This window comes from Seriola lalandi, unplaced genomic scaffold (genome assembly GCF_002814215.2).
Source record: "Seriola lalandi dorsalis isolate HSWRI2012SDOR001 ecotype SW California unplaced genomic scaffold, Sedor1 jcf7180002054573, whole genome shotgun sequence".
Taxonomy (NCBI): domain Eukaryota; kingdom Metazoa; phylum Chordata; class Actinopteri; order Carangiformes; family Carangidae; genus Seriola; species Seriola lalandi.
The window spans coordinates 1,337,792-1,354,143 of NW_019525126.1; the positions used below are offsets into that span (position 1 = coordinate 1,337,792).

General features: G+C 40.1%; 2 protein-coding genes across 2 annotated transcripts; both read left to right on the plus strand.

The window, feature by feature from the left end:
- The first annotated feature begins 1,042 nt into the window (after positions 1–1,042).
- Positions 1,043–8,584, plus strand: pomt2 (protein-O-mannosyltransferase 2). The gene is made up of 21 exons (XM_023417342.2): positions 1,043–1,850; positions 1,940–2,024; positions 2,095–2,199; positions 2,346–2,454; positions 2,758–2,866; positions 3,838–3,997; positions 4,082–4,188; positions 4,268–4,350; positions 4,671–4,780; positions 4,886–4,952; positions 5,067–5,127; positions 5,259–5,337; positions 5,517–5,668; positions 5,764–5,855; positions 5,957–6,033; positions 6,123–6,194; positions 6,287–6,346; positions 6,430–6,535; positions 6,622–6,762; positions 7,277–7,388; positions 7,822–8,584. The coding sequence occupies exons 1-21, from the start codon at positions 1,540–1,542 to the stop codon at positions 7,925–7,927; spliced, it is 2,304 nt and encodes a 767-aa protein (XP_023273110.1). The 5' UTR covers positions 1,043–1,539; the 3' UTR covers positions 7,928–8,584.
- Positions 8,585–9,097: 513 nt separating this feature from the next.
- lin52 (lin-52 DREAM MuvB core complex component) lies at positions 9,098–12,053 on the plus strand. Its single transcript, XM_023417211.2, has 5 exons — positions 9,098–9,234; positions 11,321–11,395; positions 11,492–11,529; positions 11,657–11,723; positions 11,914–12,053. The coding sequence occupies exons 1-5, from the start codon at positions 9,216–9,218 to the stop codon at positions 12,036–12,038; spliced, it is 324 nt and encodes a 107-aa protein (XP_023272979.2). The 5' UTR covers positions 9,098–9,215; the 3' UTR covers positions 12,039–12,053.
- Positions 12,054–16,352: the final 4,299 nt, after the last annotated feature.

The following is a 16,352-nucleotide window of genomic DNA, read 5'->3' on the forward strand; positions in this document are numbered from 1 at the left end:
TCCGTCTCTTTGCCATGAAAATTTATTATTTCTAGTATATGGTATTCTATGACTACTAATTCATATAAAGATATTAGATGTTATTCATACACCAAGCAATGAAGTTCTTGAACAGTTTGGTGCAGGTATGTACATCACATTAATGTGTAATAGTGATGTTGTAGTAATGTGTATTCTTTATTTAAAACGTAATAATAATATCACAATGTGAAAATACTTTGTTGACTTTTTTTAAGTAAAAGTGCAGAACTGTTATCACCAAATGTAAAACTACTTAAACTATCAGAAGTTAAAATATTTATTATACAAAATGACACTTCTCAGGGTTTTATATAAGTAAATACTAGTGTTATTAAAGTATTATTGATACAAAGGTATGTAAGCAGCACTTAAATGTTTTAGCTGGTCAAGGCAGAGCTAATTTTAGCTCATTTATATGGGTAGTTTGACAAAGCAACATCCTATGTAAGACCTTAATTTTATTTTATTTTTAAATGTGAAATCTTAATCTACAAACCACTGCCAAATAAATGTGGTGAAACAAAGAGTACACTATGTCTATAATATTTCTGTATTCGTCTGAGAAGTCGTGAAGCAGAAGCATTAAGTAGCAGAGAATGGAAATATTTAAAAGTAGTACTTACAGCACTGGAGCAAATGTATTTGACTACGGGAATGAACCGCAGACTTTATATATACAGACTGTCCTCTGGAATATAAATAAATCAGAAGTGGGGACCAGAAATATCCGTTGTATTAACAGAATCTCACATTTCATACAAAAAGAAAAGATATAGAAAAAAATACTGTGTACTAAAATAATTTATTATACCACATCTCCCTCTAGTGGTCAAATTGAACTGCGCAATCACAATCTCTGCTTTTCCAGCTGGTTTTCCACAGCCTTTCCCCATTGGCTAACCGAGGACGAGGAGCTATTCCAGAGGGATCCTGGGAAATTGTGTTTACCTTGAGATACCGTGCCCACATAAATAATACAGTGGAATACACCTCCCAGAATCCCTCTCGCTCTTTACGTGTGTCGTGGACTGGAGCTACAACCTCTCGTGCTCTTGTTGTACTGCTAATGTAAATCTTTGAATAACAAAACGATAATTTTAGCCAATAGAGAAAGGCGGGCACTTTGCTACTTATTATTATTTGGAACCGGATATTTGGTTATAAAAAGGAAGCTAGGATAAGTATCTTATAGATGAAAATGTCCTGATAGCTTGGCGACATTGTAACTAATATTATGTCTGATAATTTGTTGAGTAGGAAAGGTGTGACAGTAACTGTCAGCTTTGCCTTTTTTGACATAACGTACAATACTGACAACTGATACCTGGTTCGCCAGTGTTTAATCTTACTAATATTTATGCTAAATGTAGTATTTGTCCCCTGATAGTACAATTATACATCATCTAGACATCACTCATTAACTAACTATTAGTATATGATTTGGTACAATTGCCAAATATTGGACCTTACCTGGCTTGGAAGGGGGTCTGGTCATTTTATTCCAGGTTTTATTTCCTCATGGCAAAAGAAGAATGCATTACTCAGAGGAACAAAACAGGGGATCCTTCAACACTGCGAAACAGGAAAACCTTTCCCACTTCAGAAAAGACCCTCCGCACCCCATCTACTCCTGTGTTGAAGGACAAAAACCGTCACACGGCTGGACTCAAGCCAGAAGATGACACCCAGTCCTCAAATGGGACATCTGCTCAGTTATCGGCAAGAGGAAGTTTCAGTGACGAGCCACAGAACAAAGTGTTTCTGATGTTAGTGGTGGGGCTGTCCCTCTCTACACGTCTGTACAAGATAACAGAGCCCCCTCATGTGTGGTAAGTAAAGGTCCCCCCTTAAAATATGCACATTATTTTGAACATATTTGTGTGCCATTGGTTCTTGATGACTTGATTCTGTGTTTCAGCTGGGATGAGACACACTTTGGAAAGATGGGAAGCTACTACATCAACAGGACCTTCTTCTTTGATGTCCATCCGCCTCTTGGAAAAGTGAGATGGCAGATTATCCTTTTCATGTTGGCAAATCTCTTCATTATTAACCTCTTTTACTCTGTCCTAGATGCTGATAGGTCTCGCTGGTTACATGACCGGCTATGATGGAACCTTTCCTTTCATAAAGCCAGGAGACAAATATGAACACCACAACTACTGGGGCATGAGAGGAGTAAGCTGCTTTCCACACTAGAAAAACTGCTCTTTTCCAATCGTCTGACAATACAGTTTGAATATGTACATATAGTCTTGTCACAGTGTTAAAAAGACAACATATTATGACTGCTGATGCATCTGTCCTGCTCTTATAATCTACAGTTTTGTGCTGTGTTGGGCTCCTTTCTCCCAGTCTTTGCCTACCTCATAGTGCTGGAGTTGTCTCAGTCTCACACTGCTGCTCTCATCACTGCCACTCTGCTCATATTTGGTGAGTAATTGTCTAATTGTTTAAAAAGGTTCCACAACTCAAGAACATGTTAAACTTGCAGTACACTGATTACTATACCTTCCAATTTCCTTGTTTTTCTTTCTGCATATACACATTCTGAGAGCAGAGGAATAAATTCATAATAATTTTTATTTTATTTGACGTATATTTTGCAGACAACAATTTTGATGGATACCAAAAGTATACTGTATCTTAAGAAAATCTATTTAAATGCCAAACTATATTTATAGGTCCAGCACCATGAATTTATCCTGTTGTTGCTTCATTTCACTCTCCTGACAGACACTGGCTGTGTCACCATTTCCCAGTACATCCTGTTAGACCCTATACTCATGTTCTTCATCATGGCAGCAGTGCTTAGCATGGTCAAGTTCAGCCGGCAGAGGTACAGGTAGGTGGAACAGGTCGAACATTAATTTTAGTTTTATATGCCTCCACTCCGGTGACAGCCAGGGCCACATGCATTATGTTTTCGGGTTGTCCGTCCGCCCCTGCTCTTGACTGTGATAGTAATGCCGGGAGGGAATTTCTTCAAATTAGGCACGGAGATTGACTTGGACTCAAGGATGAACTCAAGATGACAGTTACTTCACAAAAAAGATTTAGGCCTAATGAGCTCAATATCTTGGGAACTCCTCAAGGGAATCTCCTCACATTCGGCACAAATGCTCACTTGGACTCAAGGACGAACTGATTCGATTTTGCTGGTCAAAGTTAAAGGTCGCTGTGACCGCACAAAACATGTTTTTAGCCACCACTCAAGACTTGTGACAACATTTCACACAAATGGTTCATATTTTCTATGAATTTGGATAAACAGGGATGTAACCTGAAACTAGTCTGAGTGAGGGAGGCAGGTTACGACAAAGCGATAATTTTAGTCTGTCTTGTCCTTTGCAGTGTAGAACTGAAACTCTTACCTGGTCAACAGTAAACAAACAGATGACTATTTTGACTATTTCTTGATAATTTAAATTAGTTTATTATCAATCAATGCACTAATTTTCAGGTAAAGTGCCATACATTCACTGCATGATTATTTCAAATTGCACATAATTAATTGAAAACTGCTGATATTTTGTGTATAATAAACAGATTTAAGACTCTGGGGTCTTGTGATGAACATCTATCTTTACCTTGGGAAATTTTGCAGACTAATTAAATGATTGCTAAAAAAATATGACAATATAATACAACAATTGTAATTACATTCCTAAAACACTACTAGTTTCTTCCAATAAGAACAAATCTGATAATGTTTAATGGGTGGAACCTAAGCACAATATGGGATGTCGACATTTCTCTATCTTTTTAATAAGAACACAATACACATGATTGTTCCCTGCTGGCTTTTGCTTTCAGGCCTTTCACCGCCTCCTGGTGGCTGTGGCTGGTACTGACTGGTGTAAACCTTGCTGGGGCCATGGGAGTGAAGTTTGTTGGTCTGTTTGTCATCCTCCTGGTTGGACTGAACACAGTGTGGGACCTTTGGAGACTTCTGGGAGACCTCAGTCTATCACTGGTAAACAAAAGCACATTTTTAGAGAGTGTTGTTGAGTAATGCGTGATGTTTGGCTGCTCTTCTGACTTTCTTTTCTGGCTGCAGGTGGACATTGCAAAGCACTTCCTGGCTCGGGTTGTTGGGCTCATCCTCCTCCCAGTCTTCCTCTATGTGACAGTATTTGCCATTCACTTTGTTGTGTTGAACAAAAGGTGAGTGTGATTACTGCTCAGCTCACAAAATACTATCCACGGCACTGTTTAAGTCGTCATGATTGCTTTCTCTCACCAGTGGACCGGGAGATGGCTTCTTCAGTTCTGCCTTTCAGTCCCGTTTAATCGGGAACAACCTACACAATGCATCCATGCCTGAGTGTGAGTCCCAAACACATGCGTGAATAAAACCACATGGTGCTGCAGCTGTGTTTACTAAAACACTAAAATGAAGATGTGAGGGAGGTCAAAGAGAAATGGAGGCATTCCTTTAGTATTGATGACAGCCAGATGGGCTGAAGCGTTTTCTTCATAAAGTTACGCAGCAGGGTTTTACTATTGAGGCTTACTGTTCTGTTTTATGTTCAGTTCCGTAATTGACTGGTGTCACTTTTAATGATGTTTAAAAAGGCATTTTCCATTAAATATATTGTGTTTTAATGATGTGGTCCTCTTGATACCATGTTGTTCTTATGATGTAGATCTGGCATATGGCTCCACCATTACTGTGAAAAATCTCCGTATTGCTGGAGGCTATTTGCACTCTCATTGGCACTTATACCCAGAGGGAGTGGGAGCACGGCAGCAGCAGGTCAGGCTACAGGTTCAACTGTTAAACATCCACAACCATAGTTATATATGCTAACACTTATGATCATTTTATTTATTCTAAATAAACCTTGCTTTTTCCTTACAGGTGACAGCCTATCTCCATAAGGACTACAACAATTTGTGGCTCGTTCACAGACAGAATAATAATGAATGTGAGAAGATGATGTCGATTTACTGTTTAGAGATACCTGTAACATTCATTTAAGTCATAAGGAAGCAATGAATGAGTCTCTTATTGTTATTCTCCTTTGTTTATCCTTATTAAGCTCAATCTGGGACCCCTGACCTGGTTCGTCATGGTGACGTCATTCGATTGGAGCACAAAGAGTATGTATAACACCCATGAAATGTATTACTTAATCCCAGCTAATTTAAATGATAAAATTTCATTTTAATCTTAATCTCCATCTGCATTCTATAATGGCCTTTTTTTTCTTTTTTTTTTGTGGTCCCTTCAGAACAACTCGCAACCTTCACAGTCACCTCCATGAGGCCCCAATGACCAAGAAACACTTCCAGGTTACAGGTTATGGCACTGTGAGTATAGCCCACCTTATGTGAAGCACAACAATTGACTCGTGACATACCTTACCTTTCACTGCCATTCAGAGACTCCAAACTGTTTAGCAACAGCCACATCAGATTGTGATTGCATGCCATTATATCTCTGTGCATCCTGAGCTTAACGCACCGCTGTATCTTTGCTCTGTTCTTAGAATGGCACAGGAGACGCTAATGACCTGTGGCAGGTGGAGGTGTGTGGAGGTCAGAAGGGTGACCTGGTGAAGGTGCTCCGCAGCAAAGTCCGCTTTCTGCACCGAGCTACCGGCTGCGTGCTTTACTCCTCTGGCAAGACTCTTCCAAAGTGGTACAACTAATCTTCTCTGCTCTGACCCCACTTCCTCTTCTATTCAAGATTCTTTGTTTGTGTGGAAGTGTACTATAACTTTTGTTTCCATTCAGGGGCTGGGAACAGGTGGAGGTGACCTGTAGTCCCTACTTGAAGGAAACTCCAAGTTCTCAGTGGAACATTGAAGATCATATCAACCCTAAATGTATGATACAACATCACTTGTGCTCCTTTTTGTATATATATATATATCTTGATGTCAAACACTAACGAACATTTTACTTTTCCTTCTGTATGTTTTGGCAGTGCCCAACATTAGTCTGTCTGTGCTGAAGCCCCATTTTCTGGAGATCTTACTGGAGTCCCACATTGTTATGATCAGAGTAAGAAACACTGAGAAAATCCATCTGTGCTTAAAGAACAAGTTTTATCAGAAACCATTTATTAAAACCAAAAAAACGTGTCTATTCAGGGTAACAGTGGCTTGAAACCCAAAGACAATGAGATGAACTCAAAACCCTGGCACTGGCCCATCAACTACCAGGTGCACTGAATGATTTACGCTATAAAAAATTCAAATGAAATGCATGTGTGCAATTTTTAACTTCAAATGTTCTTGGTTTATTCTTGTAAAAGGGATTGAGGTTCTCAGGAGTGAATGAGACAGAGTATCGTGTTTATCTGCTGGGGAACCCTGTAAGTCAAGTTTCATTATCCAGTCGTCGCTCTTGTCTGACCAATGCACATTAAAGCCCTCATGATGGAATATTCTTATTCAGGTGCTCTGGTGGATGAATCTGGCCAGTTTGGGACTATATCTGATCATGGTGGCAGTGGCCTCTGTAGCCCTGCAACGAGGTTTCTCATTGGACCAAAAAAGAATAGGTATAAGTATTGATATTGATATTGATATTATATTAAAAAGATGATTTAAACGTATTGTAAATGTTCTGTACTCCACTCTGTTTCAGAGCACTCTCATGTGCTTATGAGAGGGGGAGGACTGCTTCTCCTCGGTTGGCTGCTTCACTATGCACCTTTCTATACTATGGGCCGTGTCCTCTACTATCACCACTACTTCCCTGCCATGCTCTTCAGCAGCATGCTAACAGGTATTAAATCCCAATGCATTTTACCTTCTATTCTATTCCATTAATAGAGCAGAGGTTTGAAGGGGTAAGATAAGAGGCAAAGATACCAGATAAGGCGAATTAAGGTACTTAATCATACTTGTTCTCAGAGTCCGAACCTTACACTTTCTGAGGATATCATTATCTCCTTTGTCCACCATGAATAAATCTCTCCATCTCTGTTTAGAAGTCAAAGAAAAAAGTCTGTTCTTTTAACTCCAGAACATTTCTGAGAAGAAGTTTTCTTTTGTATCAAATTAATCCAGCGATAGTTGTCTGTACTCTTGTGGGGACATTGCTAACAGGAACTGCTGATGACGCATTTTAATGGTGCAGGTTATCCAAAACGTAAAAATATATAGACTAAAAAACATAAACAGGGTTGTAGCCCACACCCATGTTTTGTCTGATAGGGTTTGAGGCATTGAGAACCCCTTATATAGACAAAGCAGTCATGGTGGTTTTCTTGTTAATGCATTGTGTTTCTTTCTCACAGGAATTACACTAGACATCCTATTAAAAAGTGCTGACTTGCTGCTCCGCCCACCTTATTGTGATTGGTTGGAACGAGCCGGGCAGATGGTCCTTCTGTTAACTGCTCTTTACAGGTGAGCTGACCAGTAGAGTCATTACTGTGAAGGAAAAAAATGTATTGTAGTTCATTCTTAAGCTGTCATAAAAAGTTTATTATCACTATGTAATGTCTATTGCATTTAATGAGGTTTCTAGTGATTACACCATTGCTGTTAAACCCATTTTCCCTTGTTACACTTAAAATGCCTTTGAAAAGCCCCAAAACACATTTATGCCCTCTCTTCTATCTGCTGTGGGTTGACGTGAAGATGAAAATAAAGTCAGTGATATTAAAGTCGTAGTTTGACATTTTGGGAAATACATTTATACGCCTTCTTGCTGGCAGTCAGATGACAAGATGGATACCACTCCAGTTTGACCCTAGAGCTAGCAGGCTTAGATTAGCTTAGACTGAAAGCACTTCCTTGACTTTGTGTAAATCACTGAAATCCTTTCCCTGTCTGTTAGTTTCTACCTGTTCCATCCACTCTCCTATGGCATGACGGGTCCTCTGGCACACGAGCCGGGCAGCGCCATGGCTGGCCTGAAGTGGATGGACTCCTGGGAGTTCTAGTCAACTTTGCATGAAGACAACACCAATGATAGGATATATAGCAACTGCTCTGAATATGAGGGACTTAAATGAATTATGTGTCTCACAGACTTGTGGTCTTAGCGTGTTTACACATTGAAATTATTTTCATAAGGTACTGAGTATACACACTGTTATACTACCTGTCCAAGTATTCATGTTTCTCAATATTTCCAAGTATTGTAGTGTAAAGAAAGCTTGACAACACAGACTTGAGTCAGAACATATGAAAGCCAGAGTGTTATGGAGTATTTGAGAATAAAGATCCAGACACATATTCTTCACCAAGCTGCCTTAACTCACAAGACATCTTACATCCTGATCGTAGTGTGTACTGTATGTGTCACAATAAAGAGCAACAATAATAAGCTAAAGTGCCTGGAACTAGTGACAAAAAGGTTTAATGCTGTATCTCCGTACTCACCAGTTTAAAAAAACGTTTTGTTACATAGTTATAGGATGTCAGAGATATCCTTTTTTTTCCGTTTGCTGTTGTCTTGATCTTAGTGTCCATTATTTTTGTATTTCATTAAGCCATAGTGCTATCCAGTACTGGCTTCTGTTTTGACACTAAGACTACTACTGACTCTCAGTGTTGTGTACATTTCAATGTGATCAATAAACTACAATATTCTTGTAGTCTGTTCTTAGTTATGATTATATCTTCCGTGTTTCATCTTGGTTCTACTTATCTCACCAATATCCACCACCTAGTAACCCCTCTGAATGAATTATGGCCCTTGATCTAAAACAGAAATAAACAGAAATGTGCTAATATATTTACAAATGTTTTCATCCTTGAAACAACTTTAATGGCACTGTAAAACAAAAGCGGCCTCAAAACATTAAAAAAATAAATGAGACCAATTAATGTAGATGAAATTAATGCCATGAAACTTTACTTCTCGCTATCACTACATTATTTACAAAAAGTGGATATATGTTTTCCCATAGATAATAATATAAGTAATTGAAAAAACACAAAAAGATAAAAATGAGAATATAATAATTTTAAGATTGTTAGAATATGATAATGTATTTGATCATTTGTTCATGTGTCTAAAAAGGGGAATTGTGCTGTGAATGTTTAACGTAGGAAATGGGTGGGGTCCACGTATAAAACGTATTTTTCTACCTGAGTCTTCACCTCGATGCTCAACAATAACCCGGTGTACCGCCCGGTGGCGCATTTGTGAAGTACACCGCTACGCGTCAACTCCGAGGACGGCTGCTGTGATTGGTCTTCGTTCGTCACGTGTTTATTCTGAAGATGGCGTCTCCAAATGGAGGTAAATTCTAATTCCTTACCCTGCTATGCCGTGTATAAATCGTAAATTTGACCTTATCAAGCGCACTAAACCGTTACCGACTCCAATGCTGTGTTACACGAACACCCCGAGACGACAAAACACACATGTTAGCGCTGTATCTTTACTGTTTGGGGATGTTTTTGTCTTCCGTTGGCTAAAGGGAAGCACAGCAGACTCAGAGAGCCTGAACCTAACGTACAGCTTCACCCAAAACATCTGCTGCTGCGGCACTACATACAGGTTAAACCAGCCGTTTCCTTAATGGGGAACAGTTACACTGTTTTGTTTCACAACATCGTAGTTATTTATGTTTTACTCACGGTTGTCTTTTCTATTTTTCACGTTTCGCCTTGAACTCAACGTTATTATTCATACAGATTGTACACTCGTGTTGGATTTTTACAGTGAAGTAGTCCTATAGTGTACTGTCCACACTCAGTGTCCACACTTGCACAGTCTAATGCAGAATACATCTGTTATGCTATAAAGTCTTCTTATATGGACACTATAATGTTCAGGTCTGTAGCCACTGTCATAGAGATGTTGATATAATTAAATGTTATAGGGTTCCAACCAACTAATGATCATTAAAGTTTAATGTGCCGATTATTTTTTTCGATTAATCAATCAAGAGTTTATTAATTGATTAACCAATTCCAATTAATGAATTGAATCCAAGTTGAAAATGTCCTGTTTTGTCTTAACAAATGTCCAAAACCCAAAGATATTCAGTTTACGATGATAAATGCGGAGATAAGCAGCCTTTTCAGAAGCTGGAGCCAGATAATTTTTCACTTTTTTTGTTTAAAAAAACACTGAAATGATTAATTGATTATCAAAACAGTCAGTGAGCTCATAAGTTAATCAGCTTATTGTTTCAGCTTCAATACGTTTCAGTATTGAGTGATGGTTGTACTGGACTACATTATATCCAGGGGTGTTTCTTATATTCAGCCTCCCTCATGAAACACCTTTTAATGTAAAGTAGTCCAATACAACACCATCTTTAAATGTATCCTCAGTAAACATATGCTTGAACTTATACATTTCTGACAATGCCAACAAAAACTGAACATTATCATCTCTGCGAAGGTAGAATATATGGCTGCAACAATATATTGAATTGCAATAGATTGATCAGGTATACCTAACAAAGTGGCCACTGAGTGTACATGCCCCTCTTAAGCTGCATATATTTAACCAGGTGACTAAACTAAATTGTACTTTCAAGAAATAGATGATGACATACAGATGGGTGACAAATTAAAGGAAATATCTGAACAAATGACAGGGAAGCAATGAAGCTGTTTTGGAGGCTCAAGGTGGAACAACACCTGTCCAAGAGAATTTTTTTGTGCTTTTCTATTAATTTGTCACCCATCTGTATTTTAATTTCTAAACCATGAACATGGAGCTTTATAATTATTTATTTTGTCATTCATTATTTTGGCCACTATGATACGCATTTCCCATAATAAGTTTTGCATATGCCTGTTTATGTGCTGCCATGTGACCAGTACCGGAGCTTAATGATCATTTTTATTATCAATTAATCTTTGAATATTTTTGATTGATTGTTTTGTCTTTATAATGTTATAAAATGGTAAAAGGAGGAAAAATGCCTGTTATCATTTCCCACAGCCCAATCTGTTCCGATTTTTTGTCTGACCAACTGAAATGATTATTCAATTGGCAATTAATTATCTGCTGATCAGTTAATTGACCAATTGTTACAGCTCTATACATGAGATAACTTGTATCAATACAACACTTGTAAGGTTTATCGAAGTATGTCCAAAATAATATGTACTTTATGTTGTTGAAGCACTGACTTAAATTTTAACATTGCTTCACTAGAAATGAAGCAATGTTTCCACCACTTTTGTTGCTCAGAGTTTAACATACAACTAAAAAGTACTCAATCCACCAAAACCACCAAGAAGTGTTCATCGGTGCTCGCTTTCAGATTCTGTCTTAAATTGTGTCATTGCATTATTTACATACAGGATTTATGAATTTTCCATAGAAAATGTTAAAAACAAAAATATACTTTGTGTCATGATAGGTGACGATTTTGAGTCGTCTTTGCTGAGTTTTGAGAAGTTGGACAGAGCGTCACCAGACCTTTGGCCAGAACAGTGTAAGTTCATATTCTCCCTGCTCATATAGTATTAGTTATTATGGAATTATGTTTCATTTTGTCTGAGTCTTAATTATCCTGTAATCTCTCACACAGTGCCCGGAGTTGCAGAATTTGCTGCATCTTGTAAAAATGTGAGTTAGATTCACCGTGGCTGACTTTGATTTACAAAGTAGATGATTAAATAGCCTTGACATACTGGAATATATTAGCCTGCTGTGTAAATCTTTCATGAGTTGTTTGTTGTGTCTTACATTACAGCCCATCACTAATTCACCTCCCAAGTGGATGGCTGAGCTAGAGACTGAGGACATTGAAATGTTGAAAGGTATGTACATGTATACATGTATGAAACAATTTCAATGTACCTGTAAAAGTTGGTGTTAAACAGGATGATTGTAGCGAGTGTGGACAGAAACAGCATTAAATTATAATCCTGTCAAATGGGATAACATTTTACTAAAACTAGTTACATGTAGCTGAGAGCTTTCATTATGTGTCCTGTTATCCTTCTGTAGAGCTGGGGAGTCTGACCACAGCCAACCTGATGGAGAAGGTTAAAGGACTTCAGAACCTCGCTTACCAGCTGGGCTTAGAAGAGTGTGAGTACATGAACAACACATACACACCAATGTACGTTTAATATTTCTTAAAGACTTTGGATTGGTCCATCCTTCAGGTTTCTTGATATTAAAATGAGTTAGTCACATGTTACCACTAGATGGTGCTCATTGCCTTTCTCTATCTAGCTGGTGGATTTCTAGGCATCCAAAAGCAGGTTGACTTTTTCCACGGACATAAAGGATAATGTAGAAAACGTAACTTTGCAATTTAGAATCAGCTCTCCATTCATGTCAAACTGTGTAAATAAGCTGACCTTGAGCTCTTAAAAATAACGGATTTAGGTCAATCTTGTTAAATTGGAAAAGGTAAGAAACAAGGGCATGCTCACAAGAGCCCATACAACAAGTGCTCAAGCATTTGATGGATGCAAAATCTAGTTTTTAATCCGTTCCCCACTACCTCCATTGTCATAATCCTTGTGGAGTGTGGATTAGAGAGATGTAGATAAGTGCTCATATTTTCCTAAGAGAAAAATGGGTATTTATTTATCCAGTGTAAAACACAAGGAAATGAAGAATTGTGGTATAGCTGCTCTCTTACTGGGGTCAGATATATAAATAAATATAAATGGCGGTTAAATCAGTCAAATTCAACCAACATATCTGTGCATAAGGGCAAAGTGATCTGATCTGAAATGTTGCAGTTGCCTTCAGCCCTTGTGAGGAACACACTACTTTGTAAAAACGACATAAAAACAGTCAGTACTTATCAATCAAATGAAGCCAAACAAAATGTCGAAGAGCTTTGATAAAATTTGTGAGATGCATAAGTAGGAACTTTTTAATTATCTAAAGAGATCATCAGATTTTAGTAAAGGCAGTTGATTCCAGATTGAGTGACATGGTTAAGATTTTTGGTGATGGTATAATGCACACATATCTATACAGATAAACTATGGGAGTCAGGAAAGCCTAGAAAAGAGTAAATGCATATTAGGAGGCTACAGGAAGCATGTAAAGATTGTGTAGTATGTGCTGTATTTGCATAGACCACAAGTCGCATCTTAATTTTGTTGAAAACGTGTCTAATCTGCCTGACTTCTCTAAACCCAGAGAAGCATGTAATCTGGCTGGTATAAAGATGTTAGCTGTCATAGGCGCAGGACTGCAGGCTTTGCAATCATGTCATGTACCTCGGGATGACGGGACACAATGATGGTTATTATTGGTGTCGGAGCAGCCCTGTAATGGGTGCCTGTTTAATGCTCTCTGGTTTAATTTTCTCCTTTTCCTGGCTGTCAGGGGAGGCCTTGTAAATCTCGGCTACTTTTTCATCATGTTTGTGCACTCTTCACTATCCATAAACGAGACACCGCAGAGTCACGGCAGAGCGAGGGCAGGGGACAGGATTTACTGCCCCTCCCCCCTTCAACATGTGGGACCATTAAAGAGGGAGCTGGTTAATGGGCAGAGCACAATCAAGTGGTGAAAACTCACCCTCCCGACTGCAGGGAGAGCGGGGACCTGAACCAGACATTACCATTCCTCTACAGCTAAGCAGCATTAGTGCTGGTTTCTGATTTTTCTTGCAGATTGTGCACTGTTGCACATATTACTGCATATTCATGTCTGTACATATGTATTAACATAGATGTGAAGGGAGGACACGACGCTCCCTTATTGCTCCCCCCCAAGAACCCCCAATAATGGCTGTGTGACGCTGGCCCGGTCTAGTCCCACAGGGGCTTGACGCGTGCCTCTTTCTCAGGCCCCAGCTGTTACTCCGCCCCGTGATGAATGCCCCTGTCGTGGGCCGCTGAGCGTGGGCATCAAGCCCCGGGTCTCTGGGGAAAGCTCAGGACTCTGATAAGTGCTGTTATTGGAGGTAATTGAAAGCTGAGTGTTCCTTTGGGATGCACTGGAGAGCCTCGGCTACTGAGACGGCTGGTAACATGGCTGCTGGAGTTGGTGACGATGCTCTATCACACTGGTGGGCTCAAGGCCTCTGACTACCATTTAACACTTGCGTTGTTAGGGTGTGCTGACAATAAGGAAAGGTTTTAATTAGCGACCCTGCCCGTTAATTTAGATTTTCCTCAAGTTGCGGTGTCTGTACTGTCATCATTGTTGTATCTCGAGCTTGCTTCAGTGACAATTTCATCAATAACAGAAAATTACAAAATGTAGGACCAGTGCTAAAGTCTGCAGTTGTAGAAAATGGATTTCATTGAGATTTATAAGAGTTCAAGTGACCTGTGTCTCCGTCAGTCAGACCCACAGTGGAAGCTTAATTAAAAGCCAAGAATGCCTCCCCTCCTTTAAATTGATATCAAAATATGTCATTTAAAATTCTTTAAATCATGCCTAAAAGAGGACATACACCAATATTAAAATTTCATTCCATTATTGTGGTGGGTTGAAAACCTCATGAGCTCATAACAGTAAGAAAGCTGCCACTCACATTAAAATATTGACTAGAGGTGTATACCTTTTCAAGAACTCTGGCCGACGATAAAAGTTTTCACTGCTCTTTTCACCCAGATATAAAATATCAAACACACCAGGAGAAATATTTCATTTTTAAGTCCAGGAAAAAGAGAGAACCTTTAGGCGATATCACCATATTACAATAACAGGAAACTTTCATATCTAGATAAAAAGAGCGTCTAGGTGTATTCTGGGTGTAGGACCACCTGTTGTTCCCTTTGTAGCACCACAGAGCACCTCTCCTCCGCCTTAATGCCACCTGGCGCAGACCCTGGCTGACCCCTGTTGCACCCTCCTGTGTGAAGGTGAGACTGAAGGTCGCCCTGCCCTGACAGCTCCTAATGGGCCCGCATTCACCACCACCTCCTCCTCACCCTCAGGATCAATCTCCGGCCTATTAGAAGCACGCCGCTGCTGAATATGATTGCATTCACTGGGCCCCACTGGTGCTAATGTGCCTCCATCAATCCATCAGGACGGGCTGACCGTGGGGCGGGCGGTTATGAAGTGCCTGAGCTGACAGCCGCTGAATGAGGAACAGGGGATGCCTCCCCACCACCGCCGTTACTACCCTTCCTCCTCCTCCTCCTCCTCCTCACCTCTACTACTACGCCGTGCTCGTCTTCTCACCTCTCCCCTGTGTCTCTGTGGGCTCGTAGTCACAATGAATGGCAGTGTTGTGTTTCCTTGAAGGTGGCAACTTCCTTGTAAGAAAAGAGAAAGAATGATCAAGGATGGTTCAGTTTAGCTTAAGAGCTTAGAAGCTCAGTCTTTATCATCCAAGGTTCAAGGTTACTGAATATTGCGTGATTAGTTCTTTCGAATTGGCTCCCTCAGTGTTGCACTTTAAATTATTAGCTGTGCGGTTTCATGATAGTGCGGCTACTCATAGTCATGGTCCATTGTTGAAAAATTGTTAGCTGTTCCATGCACATTTAGCAGCAGGGTGACATGAAGTATCTCCTTCCTCGATGTAGCAGGTTGCAGCTGTATCTGATAGACCCCTGTCCATATCTTAAGCAGGATCAGTGTTGGAGCTGTGTGAAAGAAGAGGGAGGCAGAGCTCAACACATAACAACAACACACACACACACACACACACACACTCAAACACCGTTCCTTAGTTCTGGCTGCCTGCCGCCTCCCTGAGCAGATCGGAAATGACACCTCATTTCCATAAAGGCATTAGGAATTCATTGGATTTTCTTTCCCAGCTAATCATAGTGCGGGTGTAAAACCTTTTAGGCTTTTTAATGAATGATTTTTGACTGATTGCCTATTAATAAGGACACCTCTTGAACAGGCATAGGCTGGGGCAGGGGTTGGGAGGTGCAGATGTGTTTGTTTTGGTGTGTGAGCGAGTGTGTGTATGTGTCTCAGCCAGGCGAAAATGCATTGGAGAGGGAAGAGGAGGAGGAGGGGTGGGCCCTCTCGGTTGGGACATAAAGAGGAACCAGTGGCTCCCCTGGGAAATCACAGCTCGTGTCTGCATCTTAAATATCCCTGTGAAGTATCAATAAGTGGGTAATTGAATTTTGAACACAAACATGAGCGTCAGGTGTATGTGTTGCATGGCGGGGGTGTTGGGGGGCTGTGTAGGCTGAATATGTGCGCCTCCGAGTGTTTCTTTGCTTGTGTGTTTGTGTGTGTCATCTCCTCTGTGTCTCCCTTGTCCCCGGGGAGGAGGGCGGTGAAAGTGGATGTTAAATCCATTAAATAAAGCTTACAGCCCGTAATAGCTGAGCAGCACTCGGAGATGGGCAGTGAGGGTCAGATAAGTCCTCTTAACTCTTAATGAAAGAGAATTGGGGCAGTCACGGCCGGGGTCCAGGACTCCAGTTAACCCAGGTGGTCATCTGTCTTTGGAGCTAACAGGGGTCCAGCGGCTCACCGGGAGCGTGCCATCT

What these genes read in the sequence shown, in the direction of transcription:
- pomt2 (XM_023417342.2), top strand. Translation starts at nt 1,540, where the DNA reads ATGGCAAAAGAAGAATGCATTACTCAGAGGAACAAAACAGGGGATCCT. An exon ending in GGCAAGACTCTTCCAAAGTG is followed by an intron (nt 5,669 to 5,763) that starts GTACAACTAATC and finishes GTTTCCATTCAG; the next exon opens with GGGCTGGGAACAGGTGGAGG. An exon ending in CTGTTAACTGCTCTTTACAG is followed by an intron (nt 7,389 to 7,821) that starts GTGAGCTGACCA and finishes CCTGTCTGTTAG; the next exon opens with TTTCTACCTGTTCCATCCAC.
- lin52 (XM_023417211.2), top strand. An exon ending in AGACCTTTGGCCAGAACAGT is followed by an intron (nt 11,396 to 11,491) that starts GTAAGTTCATAT and finishes TCTCTCACACAG; the next exon opens with TGCCCGGAGTTGCAGAATTT. An exon ending in TTGCTGCATCTTGTAAAAAT is followed by an intron (nt 11,530 to 11,656) that starts GTGAGTTAGATT and finishes CTTACATTACAG; the next exon opens with CCCATCACTAATTCACCTCC.